Source organism: Egretta garzetta, unplaced genomic scaffold, assembly GCF_000687185.1.
Source record: "Egretta garzetta isolate BGI_Z169 unplaced genomic scaffold, ASM68718v1 scaffold238, whole genome shotgun sequence".
NCBI lineage: Eukaryota > Metazoa > Chordata > Aves > Pelecaniformes > Ardeidae > Egretta > Egretta garzetta.
In genome coordinates, this window is record NW_009260402.1 from 69757 (window position 1) to 92407 (window position 22651).

The 22651-nt window shown below is 46.8% G+C and overlaps 2 protein-coding genes across 12 annotated transcripts in view; one reads left to right on the top strand and one right to left on the bottom strand.

Moving 5' to 3' along the window:
• The window catches only part of LOC104130346 (hexokinase-2), a 17735-nt gene extending 11812 nt beyond the window's left edge, over positions 1-5923 (top strand). Inside the window, exons 9-18 of the mRNA XM_035898892.1 lie at positions 30-117; positions 336-640; positions 1165-1313; positions 2091-2210; positions 2568-2663; positions 3162-3261; positions 3420-3603; positions 3895-4050; positions 4547-4780; positions 5702-5923. Of these exons, the coding sequence (XP_035754785.1) occupies positions 30-117; positions 336-640; positions 1165-1313; positions 2091-2210; positions 2568-2663; positions 3162-3261; positions 3420-3603; positions 3895-4050; positions 4547-4780; positions 5702-5846 (1577 nt within the window). The 3' untranslated portion in view covers positions 5847-5923. The remainder of the gene's footprint in view (positions 1-29; positions 118-335; positions 641-1164; positions 1314-2090; positions 2211-2567; positions 2664-3161; positions 3262-3419; positions 3604-3894; positions 4051-4546; positions 4781-5701) is intronic.
• Positions 5924-6941: 1018 nt separating this feature from the next.
• The window catches only part of GMCL1 (germ cell-less 1, spermatogenesis associated), a 24660-nt gene continuing 8950 nt past the window's right edge, over positions 6942-22651 (bottom strand). For 4 of the 11 annotated variants that reach the window (XM_035898903.1, XM_035898900.1, XM_035898901.1 and 1 more), the window contains 7 exons: positions 19894-19963; positions 15069-15144; positions 14025-14170; positions 13728-13815; positions 12445-12610; positions 11044-11170; positions 6942-10794 (listed from right to left, as the gene is read on the bottom strand). In XM_035898903.1, coding sequence (XP_035754796.1) covers positions 12482-12610; positions 13728-13815; positions 14025-14170; positions 15069-15144; positions 19894-19963 — 509 coding nt within the window. In that variant the 3' untranslated portion in view covers positions 6942-10794; positions 11044-11170; positions 12445-12481. Of the gene's footprint in view, positions 10795-11035; positions 11171-12444; positions 12611-13727; positions 13816-14024; positions 14171-15068; positions 15145-19893; positions 19964-22651 lie in introns of all 11 variants that reach the window. The other 7 variants (XM_035898898.1, XM_035898896.1, XM_035898897.1 and 4 more) reach the window with 7 other exon arrangements.

Below are 22651 nucleotides of genomic sequence, written 5' to 3' on the forward strand. Positions count from 1 at the left end.
GAGCCTGTGCGGTGCCCCCCTGGGGGCTGTGCTGCGACGCATCAAGGAGAACAAGGGGGTGGACCGGCTGCGGTCCACGGTCGGCGTGGATGGCTCCGTCTACAAGAAGCATCCTCAGTGAGTCCATGAGGATGGGCGAGGCCAGTGGGGAGGGAGGGGGAGAGAGCACAAATCTGTTCTTGCCAGCAGCGGGTAAAGCTTGGCACAAGCAGAGCATCTCCAAATATTCCCCTGGACACCTCTGTGTGGATCCCAAAGGGGCCCCGGCCATTTACAACCCCAGAGGGTCACACCACCCGTGGTGGCATGCTCAGGTCCTCTTTCCTCCTCCGTAGCTTTGCCCGGCGCCTCCATAAGACGGTGCGTAAGCTGCTGCCAGACTGCGAGATCCGTTTCGTCAGGTCAGAAGATGGAAGCGGCAAAGGGGCAGCCATGGTGACAGCGGTGGCCTACAGACTGGCTGCCCAGCACAAGGCACGGCAGAAGATTTTGGAGGCGCTCAAGCTGAGCCACGAGCAGCTGCTGGAGGTGAAGCAAAGGATGAGGATAGAGATGGAGAAGGGGCTGGGCAAGGAGACGCACGCAGAGGCAACAGTGAAAATGCTGCCCACCTACGTGTGCTCAACTCCAGATGGGACAGGTGAGGTACCAGGGTTTAAGCCCACGTGTATCCTGCACAGGGCAAAGAGCCAGTGTGGCTGGGCCCAACATCTGCACGGCTTAGGGAAGGGCTGGGACCTTTGCCACGGCTAGTTCCCTCTTTGTGGTAGAAGTGGTGCAAAGCTTTTTAACCTCCAGCATGATACTGGGAAAAGCTGCTGAGCCTCCAGGACGTTCTGCACTTGACTTAACACAAAGCCTGGCTTTCCCTGTGGTTTTCACCACCACAGGTTTCTCACCACCATTGTCCTGGGTTGTGCTCCCAGTTCTGTCGGTGGCTTGTGGTGTGTGCCTGCCCCTTGGCTTGAAGCCCTGTGATCTCCCTGGCTCTGGAGCAAACCTCTCCACCACCTTCCTACCTGTACCTGCTGTTCTCCATTCTCAGCCATGTCTTGGTTGCTGGTCCTCTCCCAGGAAAGGGGGCAGATTCGGGTTGGCTTTGTGCCATGTTCACGATGCCCCTTGTTGGGATCTCTCTCCTAATGATTCTCTCTTGGGTTTCAGAAAAAGGAGATTTCCTCGCCCTGGATCTGGGAGGTACCAACTTCCGCGTGCTGCTGGTGCGCGTGAGGAATGGGATGAGGCGCGGCGTCGAGATGCACAACAAGATCTACTCCATCCCAGTGGAGGTCATGCAGGGGACGGGAGAGGAGGTGAGGATGGGCAGCGGGAGGTGGAGAACTGGGGCGGCAACAGAAGCGGCAGGCAGTGGTGCTGGCTGACCACGGGAGCTGGTTTTGCCTTGCTCTGCTTTCTGGGTGCAAAAGTGGGAGGGTAGAGAAGGCTGGTGCTCTCCTGCCTTTAGAGCAGCGAGTTCTGCCCGAGGCTCTGGAGTTTGAAATGTGCTTTGGGAAGCTTGAAACTGGTTTTTAGGTTAGAAATTGTGTTATTCCCAGACATCACTGAACAGGGATCCCACACACTCCACAAGAGCAGATAAGCATCATCCCCGTTTCCCAGATGGAGAAACCACAACACAAGCAGCGAGAGACATCTCCAGAGTCTTATTTGCAGATGGAAGGAGTTTTGCAAACCACTCCAGGCAGTGCTTGGGGACTGGGAGTATTTCTAGGAGGAGCTGAGGCAGACGGGCTCTGGGGATGCCTTGCAGAGGGACCGGGTTCCCGTGTCACCCCTGGGAAGGTGGTCACCTCCCTGCTAGCCCCTCCGTCCCTTCTGGGTGGAGCGTGGGACCTGCAAGGTGGAGGTATCACAGTGATATGACCATGTTGCTGGTGGGGGAGAGGATGAAACTGGAGCAGTTTTGGGCTTGCTCACCTCGCACAGCGCCACTGAGCAGCATGCTGGTGTGATCAAAGCCCTGTTGGCTTGGGAATGGATCCATTCTACTCCAGTAGGTCAGGCAGGCTGGCATCCAGCTGGGTTTCTTGCTGTGATGGTAACTTCTCCTTTTGGCTTTGCGCACCCAGCTCTTTGACCACATCGTCCACTGCATCTCCGACTTCCTGGAATACATGGGAATGAAGGGTGTATCGCTCCCGCTCGGATTCACATTCTCCTTCCCTTGCCAGCAGACCAGCCTGGATGAGGTAACCCCAACCCACCTCGTAGCACGCATGTCTGGTACCCAGGGCTGGCTGAAAAGCCGCAGCACGCTGGAAACTCTATGTACCAGCACCAATGACCATGTGGCAGGTCAGATGGAGACCCAAGGGAGGGGAGAGGCAAGAGCTCAGAGCTGCCACTGCTTCTGAAAAGCCCCCTGGCTGCATCAGAGCAAATGCAGATCCCTCAAGCTCTGGAGACAACCCAGTTGAGGCTTCCTCCACACGTGAGGATCTGACCTCCACATGCTGGGCAGTGCCCACCGAGAGCTGGTGGATGTGGGGTTGCTGTCCCTCCCACCCAGCAGCCCGGTGATTTACCGCAGGGTATTTCCACAACAGGGGATTCTCCTGAAGTGGACAAAAGGTTTCAAGGCAACCGGCTGCGAAGGAGAAGATGTGGTGAACCTGCTGAAGGAGGCAATTCACAGGAGAGCGGTGAGTGTCCACGTAGCTGTGAGGAGCCGGCTGCTTGCTCCCACACCCTGGCTGTCTTCGGCATCTTTAATTGGCCTGTAAAGCAAATTAATGGGCTGAGCACAGGGCTAATGAGTGTCTGAATTTTAACAACCACCCTTAGTCATCACTAGAAGTTGGATTTTCAGACCCCGGAGCTAAGAGCTGGCTTCTGGCCAGGGCTGGAGCAGACTTGTCTCGTCGTGGGTTAGGGAGACACCGTGCTCGGTTCCTCGATGCAGACCACCCAAAGCTCCTGCCCTGGGGGCTGTTTCTGGCAGGGCTGCCCCAGCGTCCCAGCTCCTGTGCAGTTGTGTCTTGAGGTTTGAGCATCCACCTGCAGACACGCGGGGCTGCAGGAGGTCCATGGGCGCCTGGGGGACTCCCATGCTCAGCAGACAGACCCTTTCCCAGTCATGGGAGCAGAGGTAACAAGCTACGTCCTCCAGGAATAACCCACACAATCCCATCCCTCTGCAGGAATTCGACCTGGATGTGGTTGCGGTAGTAAATGACACAGTTGGCACCATGATGACCTGTGGATACGAAGATCCGTATTGCGACGTTGGGCTGATAGTCGGTGAGGACTGAAACTTTCTTATGGAGCTCCTCTGCCTGCAGTCCCAAACCTGCCCCTGTGGGGTGCTCCTGGCTGCAGAAGGTGCCCGAGGGCTTTTATCTTGTGTATGTGCCCCACTTCTCCGACGGCCTTGTTGGAAGATGTTTCTCTCTCTGCAGGCACAGGCAGCAATGCCTGTTATATGGAGGAGATGAGGAACGTGGAGCTGGTGGAAGGGGAGGAGGGCAGGATGTGCGTCAATATGGAGTGGGGGGCGTTCGGTGACAACGGCTGCTTGGACGACATACGGACAGAGTTTGACTTGGCGGTGGACGAGCTGTCTCTCAACCCTGGGAAGCAAAGGTATGTGGTGGCTTTGGGGGCCTGGGGAGGGACCCCCGATTGTGGCTGGGTGTCCAGGAGCAGTTCAATGGTGCCCCACCGGCCTCTTGGTGGGGCATCAGGGGCTGATGAGCAGGGCAGAGGCTGGCTTTGCAACGCACCGATGCATCCCGCAGGCTGGGGACCGTGCTGCTAGACTTGCTCCAGGGTGTCAGGGGGCTGTGTCAAAGGCACCTGGCAGAGCTGGGGTCCCAATCCAGACCCAGTGTCCCTTCTTGTCCTTGATGTCCAGCCTTGCCTTCCCCTTCCCAGGTTTGAGAAGATGATCAGCGGGATGTACCTGGGGGAGATCGTGCGAAACATCCTGATGGATTTCACCAAGCGAGGGCTGCTCTTCCGGGGACGGATCTCAGAGAGGCTGAAGACCAGAGGGATTTTTGAGACCAAGTTCTTGTCCCAGATAGAAAGGTGAGGTCCAACAGGTGGGGCGAGCACCAGCTCTGGCCTTACAGCTGCAGATCAGAGATGTATTTTGGGGAAAGCGTTCCCAGGGCTTGTGGGAGATGTCCCCAGCACTCAGTCTGGAGCCAGGATGATATAGGGTGGTGCCACGCAGAGAAGTCAGCAGAATCCACATGGTTCTGACAACACCAGTGTTGAGAGACAAGGAAGCTGTAGGGGTTGGCAACACAGATGCCTCTTTATCCTCTGCCCTAGACAGAGGTTAAATAGCTGTCATGCTCCCAAGTCAATGGCTTTGTCCTGAAATAGCCTCACTGATTAGGATGTGACCTCAGAATCACATCCAGATCTGAAAGCTCAGATTAGAGGGGAGCTGTGGCGTCCCTCCAGTCGGCGCCACCCAAGCCACGAGTCCCTGGGCTCTGCAGGATGTAGACAAGAAAGGGGAAGCCACGCAGCCAAGCTGCTCCATCTCCTAACGCAGCCCTTGTGTCCTCCCCAGCGACTGCCTGGCCCTGCTGCAAGTCCGCTCCATCCTCCAGCATCTTGGCCTGGAGAGCACGTGTGACGACAGTATCATCGTGAAGGAGGTGTGCACGGTGGTGGCCCGGCGGGCAGCCCAGCTCTGCGGGGCTGGCATGGCAGCTGTGGTGGACAAGATCCGGGAGAACCGCGGGCTGGATTTCCTCAAGGTCACGGTTGGCGTGGATGGCACGCTCTACAAGCTGCACCCTCAGTGAGTTGCTCAGTGGCGTGCGGCGGCCGGGCGGCTGTCTGAGGAGACTCGCGCTGGTGCATCTGCCCACCTGGGGTAGATGGGGTGCTAAGGATGGAAAGCTTAGAGGGTCGTTGGAGAGGGGGTATTTCAGGGTCTCAAGGGCTGCTGGTACCTCACTGGTCTAAACTGTGCAAGGCACAGCCAGAACGAGCTGCTCCCTGAAGGATGGGGAGCCAGGATGGATAACGCAGCAGGGACCCCACACCAGCCAGGGCCTACCCCACAGTACCTGAGGCCATGCTGACCCAGAGGTGGCGACCAGGTTTAACCAGGAGCCCAGATCATCGAGCAAAGTCACGGTGGGGAGGCAGGTCTAAACCAAGAAGTCAGACCATGATCTGGATCAAGATTGGTTGGACTTGATGATCTTAAAGGTCTTTTCCAACCTAACCAATTCTATGATTCTAAGAAGGCCCATGGCCAAGCAGAAACATGACTACGCCTGAGCTGGAGGGTGGGAGTCCTTAAGATGATGTAGCTCAGTCAGGGGCTAAAGGCACAGGGCTGAGCTTAAATAGGGCTGAGGGGCCCATGGCTAGAGGGAGGGCTCTGAAGATGCCCCCAGGTGAGGCTGGTCAGGGCTCTCAGGGCTTGGTGGGATGAGAGAAGGGGCTGGGTTTAGTCCTGAGTGAAGGGAGAACATGAGTGTGTTGTGCTGTGAACTTGGGCTGAAGCGTGGAGACTTAGGCTTTCCGAGGCCCCCTACCTGGCAGCTTTCTCTCTGTCCGTCTTTCTCCTCCACGTCCTTAGCACCCTTTGAGATGCCGTTGAAGGCAGCCACGCTGACAGGCGTTTGGCGGTTTGTTCCCTGTGGGGCTGGCACCTTCAGCCCAAGGCAAGTTACATCAGCATCTCTTCCTTCCCCCCTGTGCCCTACAGCTTCTCCACCGTCATGCGCGAAACAGTGAAGCAGTTGTCTCCCAAGTGCGAAGTGACCTTCCTCCAGTCGGAAGACGGCAGCGGCAAGGGTGCAGCACTCATCACGGCGGTGGCCTGCCGGATCCGGGAGGCCGGCCAGCGATAGAAGGATGGAGGTTTGCCGAAGAGCTTGGTTTCAGCACAACAGGACGTTTCCCCCCCCGGGTCCCTCCCTCCGTACACACACACACACACACGTGGCCTCCCCTTGCAAGCAGACTCTTAGCTTTACTTGTTCTCTTGAGATACCACCAGTGGGACTGGAGATGCTGTGTGCTTTGTATAAAGAGTTGTCTTAGGAGTTTTATTGCATGCCATAAAACCGCGATTCAAGTAAAGCTAAAAGTGTCTTTTGGCTGTCTACCTACGCTTCCAGTTAGAGCTGGACCTGTTCCACTTGCAGCCTACGTCAAACACCAGCTCTCCTCCCCACATCTCCTAACCGCTCTCGCATCTTCCCCAACAGCAGAAAGGATAATGCTAGAATAATTCAGACACTGCATTGTCACTTTACAGTAACCAGTACCTATTTATCTATGTCGTAGCCGTAGCGTGTCCGTGCTGTAGAAAGCTAAACCTCTTTAAGATTGGGCTAAAGACCTCCATTAGTCTTTTACCCTGATCAAGGCTGTATTATTTCCATGAAAGTCATGGTAACTCTTAAAGCACAGGGTGCAGAATTTCAACCGGCGCGTTCCGAGTCTGCACTGAGAGATACCAAGTATCTCTGTCGGGAAGCAATATTAAAAGAACCTGCTGGATCCAAGTTAGAGGCGCCCCTTTAACTGCTCCAGCAGAGCACGTGCCTGGAAATAATGGGGGACTCAGGGTCTAATCCCATTTCCCGACCTCACACCCGCACCCTAAATAGAGTGTAGTAGCGTGGCATGTGTGTTACACCCCCTGGAAACCACTAGCACCCTTCCCTGGTGCACGTGCGGAACCACCACCACCACGGGTCGGTCTCTTCCCTGCAAATACCTCCCCCCCCCCTCCCAAACGTCGTGGCCGTGTGTCTACACTTGGCGCGGTGAGTTTGGTTTGCTTTTTGTCTGTGAAGTAGTTCTGCGTCTTCAGCCCTTTGGGTGACACCTGGATTTATACACTGTGTATTTATGTTTCAAGAGATCTTAACGTCTTTTTATGTACATAGTCTCGGGGGGGGTGTTATATTGCTTAGTTTCGACTTCATCTTTTAATGTCATTTAAGAATGGCACAGAGTACTTTTTTTTTTTCTCGTGTTATTTTTTTAATTTAAAATTTTCTTGGGGTAGACTGGAGAAAGAGACCCAAATTCCTGAGGTCATTTGTAGAAGAGGTTTGGGCATTCTGAATTGATCACCAGAAGGAAAGGGAAACCAGAAAGCCAGGGATGCGATGCGCGGGGAGCAGCGGGGCACCGCAGCGAAGCTGTCAGGATTAGGCTGGTTTTAACTTGAGGAGAGGTTTTATTTTGTCCCCCTGCCCTCCCCAGCCTGCTTTGCTCTGCAAGGCCACGTCGCTCCCTAGTGCAGCACCTGGTGAAATAACCCCGGGCTCTGCAGGGAGCCGTGTCCGAGCCCGTATCCCCAACGCCGCTGTCCCGGTCCAACAAACGCTCGGCCCGGGCACGGGCACTCGAGTGCCGACGGCGCGCGTGGGCTCGCAAGCGAGGCACGGGCAAAGGCAATCTCGACTCGTTCGATGAAGTTAGCAGCATTAATTGGCGTCACCTCATTTCCATCTGGCATCCTCAGGGCCGTCTGCCAGCGTTCCCAGGGACGTGCGCGCCCGTAGCGTCACTTTGCGGGCCGCGGTGAAAAGCGGCGATTAATTTTTGCCAAGAGAAAAGCCCTACGGACGAAGGAAATGCCACAGTTCTCTGCCTGAGTGAGCAGAGGCGGGCAGACGGGGCAGGAATGTTTCTGTAAATATTTAGGGGAAGATAATGAAATTCCAGTGATGTACAAAAAAAAAGTAATTAATAATTCCCACAAACAGACCTTCAGTTTGGAGGATAGAGTTTTTGTCTATTTTTATGTATATTTTTATACTGCTTGGGGTAACCTCATTACCAAAAGTATCTCTTTATGTTGGGGGTCAAGTTCAGTAGCACAATTTTAAAGCAAAATTACTCTTTGGGCATTTCAAATGCTTATTTTTTTATAAGCCTCAAGACAATGACAACAAATAAAATCTGTGTATAGAAATGATGTAAGAAACCAAGTTTAGTGGAAGTTTTAGAAGACGCTAAATAAATTTTTGAGAGCTGATACAGAAATCCTCTAATAACTGCACCGAGCAGTCGTGTGTGATTCTTTCCTGAGAAGACCAGGATTTGCCTACTGAAAAATCGAGCCAGGAATGGTTTTACCTGCTGCACCCTGCAGAAGGTTGCGTTAGCGGCTGTGTTTTTAAACTCTTATCCAGCTGTGTCCCTTTTGAAACGCGTAGTGTTTTCATCAGTTAGTGAGCTAAATTTGATACGACTGTAGTTTTGGGGGAAGATTGGGACTATGGGGCAGCCCTGCTGTTACAGCCGATTCAGGCTCCAGTTCAGCGATTTGTTGGCGTGGGTGACTGACAGGGTGAGAAGAAAACGTGGGGAGTTAAGTACCTGGTTAGCAAGGACGGGTGGAACAGGGTAACTGCGCTCCCCTTGCCTCTCGCTGCAGCAAAGGATGGGCTGTAACTTCACAGCGGCAGGAAGGATGAGCCCTCAGCTCGCGGGGTGGCGGTGGGTGAATTGCTGAGCGCTTTCTCTTCTCCTGAACAGAGGAAGTAAAGAGCAGAGGAGGTAAAGGCAGCACAAGTCACCTGGAGCTACAGCCGCTTCGGGTCTGTCCCACAGTGTCTGGGGGTAGCGGTAGCAGCAGCTCTGTGGGGCTGACAAAGCAAGGGAGCCACGGGCTGGAGCTCGATATGGATCTGAATGCTCCGTGAGGTTAGGGAGGAATTTAGGCTGGGCTCGGTCAGATGGATAACCACCTGGATAGCTAGCAGGCTCCCGTAAAGCTTGGAAGCTTTTGCTTCTCCTTTGCTTTGACGCAGAATAAAGCAGGGTCTGAAATGCTCCTGGTTAAAAAGCAATACTTGAAGCATTACAAGACGCCCGTGTTAACCCATGACTGCAGAAAGGCCCTCGGCCGTGGCTGTAGGAGAGGTTTTTATTAAACGCTTCTCAAAGTTTCTGCTCCTTTTTGTCTCAAAGGGGATGAGCACCAGAGCTGTTTGCTGTGCAGTCTGATTGTAACTTCAGTGGGACTGTAACCTCACACCAAAATGTTGCCGTGGGATGTTACGTGAATGTGTTTAAAATGAAGAAGGGAAGATTAAACATTGATATGAAGGGAAGATCAAACCTGTGCATAGGGAGAGATGGACAGACTGATCAGCTTGACTTGCTCAGTCTGGCTCTTCCCTCCAGTAAGAAGCGCTGCTCTGTGGGTTTAGGATGGCTTTTGTCTCGCTTGGTTGTTCCCATTAGGATGCATTTTCTTTGCAGTCCTGCACATTCTCTGGCCATGCTGGCAGCAGAACAGGGTCTTCCACAGGATCAGCTGCTGGGGTGGAGACCTTTCTTTTCTGTCAATTCTCTCCTCGTTGGTACTTTGGACAGGATTTTATTCCTGCTTTTTTTTTTTTTTTTTTTTTTTTAAAGTTTGTTTTATCTCTATATGAGCAGCATTTTATCGAGCCTTGCAAGAGGAATTTGCTTCTTCCCTCCTTGGAGTCAAAGGCTGGGTAGGAAAAAGCATATTCACAGTCACCCAAGACGTATGAGGAGCACCCAAAATGCACGGATCTCTGGCCTGGAGGCAGCTCAGAGGGAGCTGGACAGGCGATACCTTGGTGCCTCTGTGCTGCACCATCTCTTATCAGGCAATCCAAAGCGCCCAGGCTATCTGAGAGATTAAAGGGTGAAAAGGTCCAGCGCATGGGAGGGGAGCGGGGACAAGTATAAAACAGTGACAAACCCAGCAAGTCCCCATGCAACGGGTGGCACAGGGACTTGTGGTCCAAGACAGCAACAAAATAAACTGGAATGGGGGGAGCCTTGGTCCCCCCCACCTCGCCACAATCTCCTCCCCTCCAGCAGATAAAGAGGAAAATACCTTTTTTGGACAGATCCTTCTGCTTACTCTGGTAGAAAAGTGGCCACTGAGGGCAAAAGAGGCGATGCCTGGTCACGAGGCAGTTTGGAGTAAGAAAAAGTCAAATTATTTGCCTTGTGACACCCCTGACAAGTCTGGAGTCTTTCTGGCCTGAAGCAAAGAAAATGCATCTTAATGTGAGTGTTGGCTCCGTGCGGGGCAGGGGGGAGTTGAATAAAGCCAAAGACTGTTCAGCTGCTAGCAGAAATGAGTGACTGTAGATTCACCTGATGTTGTTACTTTGTGTTTACAATATTTATTTTTAGTAATTGACTGCAATGATATTATATATAGGCTCTTCCTTATTTTTGTACTTTCCATACCGTTTTCCTGAGTGTGGTGTTGTGCTTCCCAGCTCCCCTGTGCCACGATTGCTGCTCCTAGTCAGTGACAAATAAAAGAGAGAAAAAAACCAAAACCAAACCAACCACCCATTTTCTGGGGTAAGTTGTGATGTGTTTGGGTTTCTGTGCTCCTCTCACTCCTGTACTGAGCCACTCCTCGGCAACCCCTTAGGAAGGGCACCTGCACCACTGGCCCCATCCCAAATCCCTGATCCCATCCACTGGGAAGAAGGACCAAAGCTGGGAAGAGATTTGTTTCTTGGCGCTGACAGCCCCTCCACAACCAGGAGGGCGAGGGAGGGCACACGTTAGGAGCAGGACACCCATAGATCAAGGGAAGGAGTCGTTAAATGTCTGGAAAAAAATACCAAGATGAGTTTCATGTAAGCTCCTGCTCCATGTCCCACATCCTCATCACGCTGCAGGGTGGTGGTTACCCAGGGGCCAGGGCAGATGTGCACGGGGATGCGCCGGCCAGGGCTGTGTCTGCACACAGCAATGGCTCGTCCAGGGCGAGCAGGGGCTGCGGGTGGCCCCGGGAGCCAGCGGGGTGTAAGGGCAGAGCAGGATCCGGACCTGAACAGGAGATGCTAAGCCCTCAGCACAAAGCAGGAGCCCTGTGGCAGCTCATTCCTCCACCAAAGTTTAGATTGCAACTCTGGCATGACAAAAAACCCCAGGTACTGTAACGTACCTGTTCTCTTCTGCCAATTAACAAGCAGCCCATATTTCCTTACATTTAATGAATGACAGTTTTAAGGTCTTGGTACTTCTAGTTTAAAAAAAAAAAAAAAAAAAAAAAAGAAAAACTGCTTACATAAGTACCTAAATACCAAGTTCAATGCTGTAGCAGAGGAACGCGTTAAAATGCTTCTGCTTTCTGCTTCCAAAGAAGTATGACAACACAAGATTATGCAGAGGTGCATCCACAGGCTGAATCCAATAGAAAAAGCTATTCATGGCAGAAAAGGAGAGACACTGGTGAGTATTCCACTTGAAATCATTTATTGACAAGTTGCCACGTTTTTCCATCTTGCCTAACACGTTTTTATCCTTGTTATAAAGTACAAATGGTTTTATACTTTTCTGACAACGTTAAAAAAATAGGCTACTAAAGAGGCAAAATTCCCACTTTGAATCCAAAAATCCTGCTGTAAGAATTCAAAATTGCAAGAGACAAACAGAAAACCCAACACATACAGAGAATGAACACAGCGTACCTCTTACACGCGACTCATTCCTCAAACCAACTGAAAAGGAACCCCTTGTTCCCAGCTCTTCCTTTGGATCCTGTGACCTCGCTTAACTGATGTGAAGTTTGTGTTAACACATACAACTCAAAAGGCACTCAAAGGTCACAAGTTCCTGAGCTAAAAGGGGATATATTCCCAATGTAACAGTTAAAACAAGTCACAAAACCACAATGTTTAAAAACTGGTATTTGGTTCATGTGAGTACAGTAAGCATTCAGCAGAATCCTAGCTGAAAGCTGCTGCTGTATAATAGACTCAAACGATGGTCAGTATATTAAAGTATTTTCAGTACATGGAAGAAAAATAAATTCACTTATGAGCATCCTTATTAGGAAATTCATGTGCTAAAAAAAGATAAATATTTGCTGCAACGTTAAAAAAAGCCCAAGAACAAGAAAGAAATATACGCATATGAGATGCAATAAAGGCTTAAAACCAAGGAGGTTTGAACATCCGTACAGTTAATTAACTGACAGAAGTTGACAGGCAACATTTACACAGATGTATTTGGTCCTAATGGAACAGGACCACAAAAGTAAGCAGAATATGGATCTGGTATTTACAGATCAGTTATTAAAAAACAAAACCAAAACAAACCCAAAACCACACACTAACAAAACCCACACATCCTGCAACGTGTGCTCAGAACCTGACAGGTAAGTTTGTTAAGATGTCATTGACACAAATTCCCTAATTTCCAATTTGGCTCAGTTTTCGCCCAGAAAAATAAAAGCGTAACATTTCCCAAACACGGAATGGCTACTGTCTGAAGATGCAGAACAGAAATTTAAAAAAAAAAAATAAAAAAAAAAAAGGGATAACTAGTTTTGGCCTATATAATTTCTGATCTTCTCTTCAGATATGCATAGGAGTATACTAAGGCCATATATATATATATTTGCTACAGTGTAAGGCCTTTTTTGTTGTCAAAGCTCTGTGCGTCAGCAGGGCATTTAACTTAAAGCAGGCATACAGAGTTATAGAAGTGCTACTATATCCCACTGGAGGTCTCAGGCTTCCGAATTATCTAGCAGTGCCTCGCTGTCGGTCTTCTTCTCTGGAGAGATGTACAAGAAGTTACAGCAGATATAGAGGGGGAAGATCAGGAGCCTGCTGTCCAAATTCATTACTACCTGCTCCTGGAAAGCAAACACAGTGGACATTTGCATAGCAAGTGATGCCGTTAGAGGGAATGACATCAAAAAGCACACAAGGTCGATACTAACAGTCATTCTACATTTTAATTACAATGTATTAAAAAGAAGATAAAAAAAACCCCAAGAGAGTAAATCACCTTCACCTTATGCATACGTTTTATAACATTAACATGATAAGACATTCTCAAAATGCTTACAAGCCTTTGACCCAGTGCTGCCAACCCTTCTGTGTCAAAGAGAACAGAACCGCAAGAAGTGGCTGAGCAAACTTTACCTTCAAGCACGCTGGAGAGAAGGGAGACTTTTCTGCCACTATCAGTTTTAAGAGATTTAACCAGCCAGGCAATCCGTAACAGCCTGTACTTTAAAGCAAATTACAATTTGTGGGTAGGAATTTTACTCTAGGTTTTACTCTAGGAACTGGCTCTGGGGTAGCAAAAGTGAAACTTTATCCTACAGTAAGGATGGCATTTACAAGGAAAAGTTTCCTATGTATTCACCATCCACGTATCGCTGCTGACTAGGATTTAAGAAACTTGATCAAGGCTTTCACACTAAATTCTGCTGTCAGGGATGGGTGGAAATGGGCACATTCTCTTAAGAAAATTCCACTCCTCTCCAAGGGTTTTATTTCTTTTTTTAACAGAGTAATAAATACCACCCGTGAACAATATGCAGACATTCTTTTAACTCTTCAGCTTGCAATACAAGAGAGTCTTCAAACAAACTCCAGATTTGCCTCTAAATAAGCAGGAGCCTGATGGACGTATTATTCAGTCGGGTAATCTCACCGGTGTTGGAAGTCTGGGAAAGCAAGCGGTCGGCCGGCAGAACACCACACTAACAGCAGATCGCTTCAGCAGCACCACGGGAACTAGTTTCACTATTATCACCACTAGCGAAATCCACGCTATCCTACTGTAGTTACACTTCACAGCTCAGCTTAATCTTCCGCTGCTTATAAAAGGAGCCCTTGAAATTGCACATAAGCAACGACAACAAGAACAACAACTCCTCTTCAAAAGCACTGTTGACTTCCCAGCATTTTTTTCATGCCTGGGACTCCACAACTCAACAGCTCGAAAATCCACAAACGTACCTGGTCCTTCTCAAGGGTTAGGATCTGATATCCTGTTGTTCTACTGCAAATAATTTTCCCACTGCTATCAAAAGAGGCTAGACGTAACCTAGGGATATAACAACAGTTAAATTACCTAGTCTCCTATAACTTAGTTTTTCCAGCACAAAGAGTTTCTCCCAAGAAGACAGACTAATATTTTCAAATGTAACTAACTTGGTGGCAATAAAATTTAATGCAAGCACAGACGGAAAGACTTAGCTATGCTAAGACATTTTAGCATACACCACAGGGTCTGCCTTCTTGGTTACTGCTTACCTGAAGGCTATGTTTCTCCGAGGCTGCAGACTGACCGATCCACTGCACGGCTGATTCAGCGTATTCCGTTTGAAAATGATGTAACGATTCGTGTAAGTAACAAGAAGGTCAAAGCCAAAGTTGAACCCAGTCCACCGCCAGCAGTACTGGATCAGAAGTTAAAAAACAAAGAAGCCGGTCTGAGTACGGGCTACAACATGAACGATAAGCACCACTTCTCCAACAAAAAAACCAAAAAAAAATCAAACTTGGGAATGGGATTCTAAGCTACAGAGATGTATGGTGGATTCGAGGATCCTTGCCAACCCCTATTTGAAACATAGGACATCTTGGTAGGCAACCACTCACTTCAGTGGCCAACATTTGCAGACAGACAACTACACGAGATGAGCTTAGTGTCAGCTGCCTTCTAAACATACAAAAATACGTGTAACACAAATGGATCTAAAATGCTTCTGCATTCTGGTAACTGGTGCTATATTCCTGAGTAGCACTTAACTACACGTCCCATTCATGCTTAAAGCACTCCTTGGAGTAAAAGATCCTTACGTTGAGTGACCTCAGCGGGGAAAAAAAAAAATCCGTGTTTTCTGTTTTTTCACAAGACTTGCTTTCTAAAGACACATATACATATGTGGAACACACAGGGGTTCTGGCTGTGGCTATTACACATTTTACCTAGAAAGCTTCCTCTTCCAGTTAAAAAGAAAAAGACATCTGTGATCAGAGCTGTATTTTAACTGCGTGTATTTTACAAGTCTCCAACAGTAAGTCATGGCTACATTCCCTCCTTTCACAGACTAAAAGTTTTTCCAAACATGGCCTTGCTTGCAGCCCAAGAGCACAATTAAAACACTAATTCCTTATTCATTACAAAGACAGCAAGCGTTTTCATCCTTCTAGGGAGAAATAACTTCTTCAACGTACCATCTCCATTACATCTTTTTGATGCAGTTTGACAATTAAGACCTACATGTTTTGAAAACACCTAACATGTCTAAGACATGTCAGCTGTGCACAGACTTAGCCACGTGCCGTACTTACATCACCATCCTTTGCAAGTTTTCGACCACACCTCATGCTGTTTCCTTCCAGTTCCTCTTTATTTATTTCTTGAGGCCTACAAAAATAAAAAAGGGCATCTTTAAGGAGACTTAAACAGCTTTGTATGGTAGCTTAACGTGGGAAAGATGAGCAGACGTGAGTGAACTGGTCTGACCGCACAACTGACCCTTCTCTGAGCAGAGGTTAGACAAGGTGACCTCCCAGGATCCCTTCCAACCCAAGTTATCCCACGAACATCCAACTAGTCTACAAAACTGCAACATAAACTTCAGCTAAGTAGGACTTTTACAGAACCTTTCCAGATAAGAAAATATTAGTTGTTGCAATGTCATACATTCTCCAATCCTCCTAAAAAAAACCAAAACCCTAAGCCCTTTTTCAATGCAGTAGTCCGACTTACTAGGCACAAACATAAACGAGTGCCACTGCTAAGGAACAGCCGCAGGACTCTGCAGAATAGCAGTGCTACGAAGAAGTGCCCACAGAAACGTTGTGAAAGATTTCTCAAGCAGCTGGTTATGCAACTTGTCGAAAAAAAAAAGTTTACCCACAGTGATCATGAAGTGCCACAAGCCTTTTGATTCTGTCATCCTATACCAACATGAACTTGCTTCACCCAACAGTTTCCACTGGGGCTTCAACACGTAGAAAAATCTTGCAGAGCCAGCGTAAGTAAAATCAGTCCCAGTTTTCCAGAGGTATGTTACTCACTTAACTTTAGACACGATTACATCATTAGCCAAATGAGCAACCACTGCCAGAAAGTCTTCAAGTTACACTGAGGACAAACGCTTACAGTGAGCATTATAAATCACAATGAAAGGCAACCCCCACAAGCAAGCGAAATGATAAGCCCACGATATCGAACGATACACTTCAGGCTATATAAGCAAGGAGAAACGCAGCATCTGTTCTCTTCCTACTGTACACACCCCCCAAGAACCTGTGGCTGTAGTTTCTACAAACAAACTCAGTCTGTGGTCTTTTCACCCCCTGTTTCTGTAAAAACCAATCCTGGAAGATTAAGTATTTTATGAAGAAGTTAAGCAAATAAGCTAATCATGCTAATCAAATTCATCCAAGAACCTCCTGTGTGCTTTTTCCGCATCTTCTAGCTGAACTGGTTATGTAGCTGACCTGAATTCAGTCACGGTGATAAAAGATTTATTTCTGTTTAATTAGTGACAAATTTCACAAACATTAGTACATAATGTTCAGACAGACATTAGTATTCCCCCCTCTCAGTTCCTCGAGCAGCCTCAGAAGATGCAGAACTTCCAGCTTTAACCACTTACGCTGGCCTACCATATGCTTAGTAAACAGTCAGGTTATTCTATTCTGTTCTTAAACACTGCCAAAAAGACCATTAGAGTAGAAACGATTCCAGTAATGGACTTGAAAGATCTGTCTTGCATCTGCCACAGAACAAATGTTTAATTAAAAAAAATAAGTGATCCACTTTAGCACAACAAGTAAACCTTGAGCAGTTCAAAGTCACAAACGTCTGCCACAGAACAAATGTTTGATTAAAAAAAATAAGTGATCCACTTTAGCACAAGTAAACCTTGAGCAGTTCAAAGTCACAAACTCCAGTATTACACTAAAAAATTCTCAAATTCTGAAGAGCGAATAAAACGTTCAGTCCTTTTAAATGCAAACTACATGAAGTAGAAGAGAAACATTTTCTTCTCCTCTCTAAAGTTATCAAAAGAGCAAACCACAGCACACATTTCAAAGCCGTGTAATTTCCACATTGGCAGTCCTAGGATAAGCAGGTGCAATTATGCTGTGCACCAGGTGGGACATGAAAATAGAGCCTTACTTCAGCTCACTGGGAGTCAGACTCCACATTTCATTCAGCTTACTAAGTTTGCATCCTTAACTCTAAGGGAAAAAAAAAAATGCATTAAGATACCGATACAGGCAGCAAGCGTGAGAGGAAGGGCAGCAGATCTGGAGAAAAGGATGGTCTTCTAAAACCTTAATTCTTTTCTTTCAGCTACACGTTTGTCAAACGTCCAAAATATTTGCTTTAATACAAAGGAACAGTTGCACGTCTTCCCTTCTAAGACACGAGTTACAAACCACAGGCATCTCACTGCAGGGTGGCACTTCGGCTTGCCAGTAGAAGGCAGAGAAGTGATCTCAGGCTTTCAAATAACATTTATCTTCTCAGAGATTGCGTGCTATGGACTAGCAATGTTACAACCGAGCTGCACATAACTCCAGGGAAGCACTCCGTGCATGCATACCCCCCCACCTCCCACACAGCTCCAGAGAACACCCCGTTCAAAGACAATTAATCCATTATTGAGAATTAAACAAACAGTATCCTGGTTGCCACCTTGAACCATGATGTCTGTAAGCTACTAAAGTCAGAAGCTAAGATACAGTGAGGAGAAAACACTAGATCTCACCCACTTCTTACCGCTGCCGTTAATGGAAGACCTTGGCAACAAACTCTGGAATAAGAGATTTGGGCAAACAGATGTCTACAGTTAGTTAAAACTTTCTGTGCCTGAGATTTTTAGTTTTAGTTGTCTTAAAAAAATCCCATACTGCGGAAGCGAAAACTAGACAAGCAAGAAAACCGTGGAAAAATGCTCTGCTCATTCCAAGAGTCACTGAAATCATCAGCGCTGTAGTTGAACATGAAAGTTGCTCATTTTAAAAAGCTGCTATGATCCCCACCATCTTCACTTCAGTTTGGCATGAGAGCTGCTTTTTTCAGAAGCATGTATGGCTGATGATGGCTGACAATTAGAATACTCTCACTGCATCACAGTGAGCTACCAAAAGACATCAAAAATAAGCAAATACAGAGTCTTATCTTGTGTCAGAATTTTGATGACTATGTTAATGCTCACTTTCCTATTTACTGTGGTTCCCACGTGAGCTAGAATGTACGTTCGTCTACTGTTAGATACATCAATGACAGCATTCCAAGAAAAGTCTTCCCAAGAAAACATCAGTATCAGAAACAATCTATGACCACGCGGCTTTAATCTTTAGGAGCTGACATGATGAGATTCACAACTGCGTACTTTACCCTCTACCATTCTCTAAAGTACTGCTGCTGACAAAGAGAACCACTTCTTAAAGATCTTCTTAAGACCAAAGCCAGAGTTTTGGAGATTTTTTACACTATTACACGGTAACATCAAAAGGAAGTAATTAAGGGAATATTTCCTATATAATACACAATTAAGCCACAGAAGCTGCTACAGGGTCTTGGAGCTAAAGCATAAGGCATTTCAAAACAGAACTGTGCGTATTTAAGAACAGGTCTATTGGCGGTTGGTCGTTCAATAACGACCAGGTGGAAGATCCTGAACTACTCACTGCCAGAGAAGTACATCAAGAGAACACTCACTCCTCACTTGAAAGGAAGATGGGAGATTTGTAGCTCTCTCCCGCTGAACATTGCCACAGACTGCATGGCCTTTGGTTCAAATCAGGACAGTGGTTCTTACATTTTTCGGATTGCACTTACTAAGTTAAGCCTACCATTGCAATTGAACACGCTCATCTTCAGAATGGCAAATGCTGGGCTAACAAAACTGATGGAAGAAAATAAAGAAGTTGGTTTACTGGTTTTTGAAAGGTAACAAACACTTTGCAGCTTCCTGACCTGACATTTATTCTCCATAAAGCACACCAAGAACTAGGAGAGAAGACAAAGTCAGCCACAACTCCCTCGGTTGCATTTTGCCATTGTTTTGGTATTTAGAATGAGCTCAAGGGACCTGGCTCAATGCAACGTGGCAAAAAGCAAGCAGAAGGAAGTGCAACAGTGCGTGGTCACATGCGTATATGTAACATACATTAAATCAAGCCACCACCACTGACAACCCTTGTTAGGCACAGTCTAAAGAAACCCAACTACGCGTTACACCTGCAGACACCGGTCAGGGTGTTACACCAAGTACAGCTACATGCAAGTCTTTGAAAGGGCACAGAAACATGGTGGTTGTTACGGAATTTCTTCAGCGGCAATGCAATGCCACCACAGTGCAGCACAGGGTCTAGGAAGGAGAAAAGATAGGATATAAACCAGGAGGATTATGGAGAGAAGAGGGTCTTAGCAGTGGAGAAGGATGCACTGCCTGGGAAAAGCTGGAGGTGCTGGCAGCGAAGAGAGCTATCAAACATAAACGCTGGGTGGGGGAAAGGCTGTGAAATTAGAAGGGAATGAGGCGAACAGGTTACAGGATGCCAAGCCCTGCTGGGTGCTGGGCCCTCGCTTGCTGCCTGGGAGGCTAGGATGGGAGAGGCAGGAACAAAGGTTAGCGTGCAGTTATCCCCGCATAAACAAAAGCTGACAAATTGCCTTCTACACCAATACAGTTAGTTACACCGCACCACAACCTCGTGCCCACCTAGCCCAGGGAAGAAGGAAGCAGGACAGAAAAGGCTTCTTCTCCAGCTGCTGTACTTTTCCTACGATTGTCCTTAAAATGGAAGGCTGGTAAGTTACTCTTTCACAGCCTCAACACGTATTCCAAGGCAGGGTACCAGCGAGAAGCATTAACCAACGTAAAAGAAAATACAGAACATCCCTCCCCGGTGTTTACCTCTGGTCGCATTATACAAGTTTTCTGGAGCTATACTGTTTAAAGGACAGGAGATCAGCCAGCCCAAGGGAACAGACGGCTCCACAGAGAACAGCTTGGTTTAAAATCACTGACGTATGCTTCCCCCCGCTCTTCTTAACATAAACTTCAAGTTAATCATGTCAGAATTGATATGAGAGGAAGGTTTCTAATTTAAGAAAGAAATAAAGGAAAGCCTGTAATATACCTACCCAATATCATTGTCTTGTTCTGCTCTGAGCATGGCAAACCACTGCTGTTTGTAAACAGAGGACAGCCATTCTAAAATTAAAAAAAAATAAATAAGCTTGGTGTTGTCTTTGGAGCTGGGAATGGGGATGTTCATAAACATTTGAAATATAGAAATAAAATTACATTGAAATAATAAGGTTACATGTATTAACTGGATGGCCTATGCAAACCCACCACCTGATAACGCACTTGTGTTATTCATCTCCAGGCCTCAACTACAGAAGAAGCGGTACAGATAAAAATCAACAACTGACTAAGTAACTCGGGAGTATGTTCATCTTATCAAGCATTCACGATTGCCAGAAGTGATGCAACTCAACACATTTTCTCAGCACGCCAAGTTCTGTTAAGCCAAGGAGCTTGTTAACAAGCTCTTGGGAGAAGATGCTGTTTTCTGAATCCCCAACAGAATTCTACACAAGTTAATCGAGAAGAAAACAGAATCAAAGGGAAAAGGAAACAATGACTTATCACAGATATGGTAAAAACAAACAGAAATTGTCCCCTACTAGGAATAAACATAAATCATGTCTCCCTCTGAGAACACCATAAAGATTTTGTCAGCTGCATTAATTAAACAGTTACAACCAAGAGATAAAACAGAACAAAACCGAATAGCTCGTGAGTTACACAAAAGGGATGAGAGGCACCCAAAAGCACAGTATGTAAGTTCTTAGTCAAGATAACTAACCGGGGCAAGTATGCAAGGTCACGTAAAAGAACAAACTCTGTGGAGGAATGGACTGGGATGACAGGAACAGAGAGGAGCACTGTTACCACGAAAACAGAACAGGTAATTGATGAAGGTGAGAGAAGGGAGAAGAGATGAGATCATAGTGCTGAGATCACCTTAGAAGTCCCAAAATTAAAAACAGCCCTTGCCCTGCTAACTCTGGAATTAAGATTCAGACTGCAATGGGACCAAAACAGAAATTAACCAAAGTACAACAGAAAGCAGAAAAATGTTTTAAGGAAATCTACACAGGTAAGGAACAGAGAATGGATGTGTGGGAAGGAAAAAAAAAGAAAAAAAATCAGAGATAGAGCATCTTCTCTATTTTTCTACAGGTACGTATCTATTACCTATGTCATATTTTAACTGTAGTTCATCTGTTAGTTTGTAAAAATTAAGAGGGGAAAATACTGTTTAGGAAATGTTCAGAAGTTATCAGGTAAAACAGAACAACAAACACTTTGCTTACAGGCAGACACATCATGTATTTCTGTCTCTTACATCTTCTATGCAAACAAGAACAGACTCTCTGTTGTTAACTCCTAATACAGCATTTCAGTTTTCCCCTGCAGGTCCTAGGCACATACAGGGCATAAAAGAAAAAAATAATTACACCATTTCTTTCATCTATTCACCATGATTGCCGCCTTTAGCTCCCTGAGAACAATTTTATCTAGAATAATCTAGAAGGCTTACACTACCACACAAACTAGCCAGCAATTTCCATGTTTGTAGACTCTCTCAGGTTCGATGCAATCACCTAAAATACTGGGCGCTGGAGGCCAATAATCTGTTCGAAAGTGCACCACCAATATTTATCTAAACCTCCCTTTAAACGACAAGCAAAAGTTCCTGATCTTAACACAGGTTTTGGCTACAAGCTGGTACCGACAGATTACAAGGGCTATCAAGGACTAAACTCTCAACAGCACTTCATGACACATGTAGAGGTCTCCACATCACGTTCCTCTTCTCTTCCCTCCCCGCTCTCCCAGTTCTCTTGCAATTCAAGCTTTTTTTTTTTAATTAAGTGGTAGAGCGCAAACATCAGATACTCTTCCTGCACTAACCACACACTCGTCATCACGCTACCTTTCCCACTGTACAACTACAAAGCCACCAAGCTGATTTCAGCATTTATCACAGCTTATGAATTGTTTGACTATGAAAGAGTAAACATTTTGCTCTTCAATACCCTGTGAACTATGCGAAAATTACACATTCTTTTTCAATAAGCAGAAAGCAAATCAGCCTTGAAGTTGCAATTGATCTTGTAACAATTTAAGAAACATTACTCCTCTGACGTAGGTAGATAGAAGGCTTCTGGTTCTCAGTAGAGACACAAAATTTATCCGCTGAAGAACACCAAGAAAAGGCTGCCCATCACAGTTCTGGTAAGCGATAACAGCAGCAACATTAAGAGAAGGAAATCAAGTGTAGTACTGGCAAATTTCTGGTTTGCAACATCTTACTCACATGCTGACAAAGCTACTTCACCAGGAAATAAACCACAGTTCTCCTGTGCTGTCATTAAATTAAGGATCTAAAGGGTCACCCACTGAAAGTTATGGCATTTTTTATTACAGAATGAAGATACCTTTGGACTTTGATTCTAACCTCCACCAGTATCAATCTTAAGTATGATGGATTACATTTACTGTATACATCTCTTAAGCATATAAAATATCACATATCAAAGATCAGATCTGTTCTTCCAGGATTTTTATGCATAATATAAAATTTTATCACTTCCTTGAGGTCAAAAACTGCCCCATCTACTGGACATAACCGACCAAACCATTCACCCAAACTGCACCTCGGCTCGGCGCAGCGGTCTGCAATGCACTGCCTCCACCTGCTGTTCAAAGAACACTTTAAAATAGATCTTTTGGTCACGGGATGAACGAGTTCCTTCCTCCTTTGCTTTACCAGAACTAGTGCAGAAGACAGCCCCTTCTCCAGCTGCTTCAGGTATGAATTTAAAC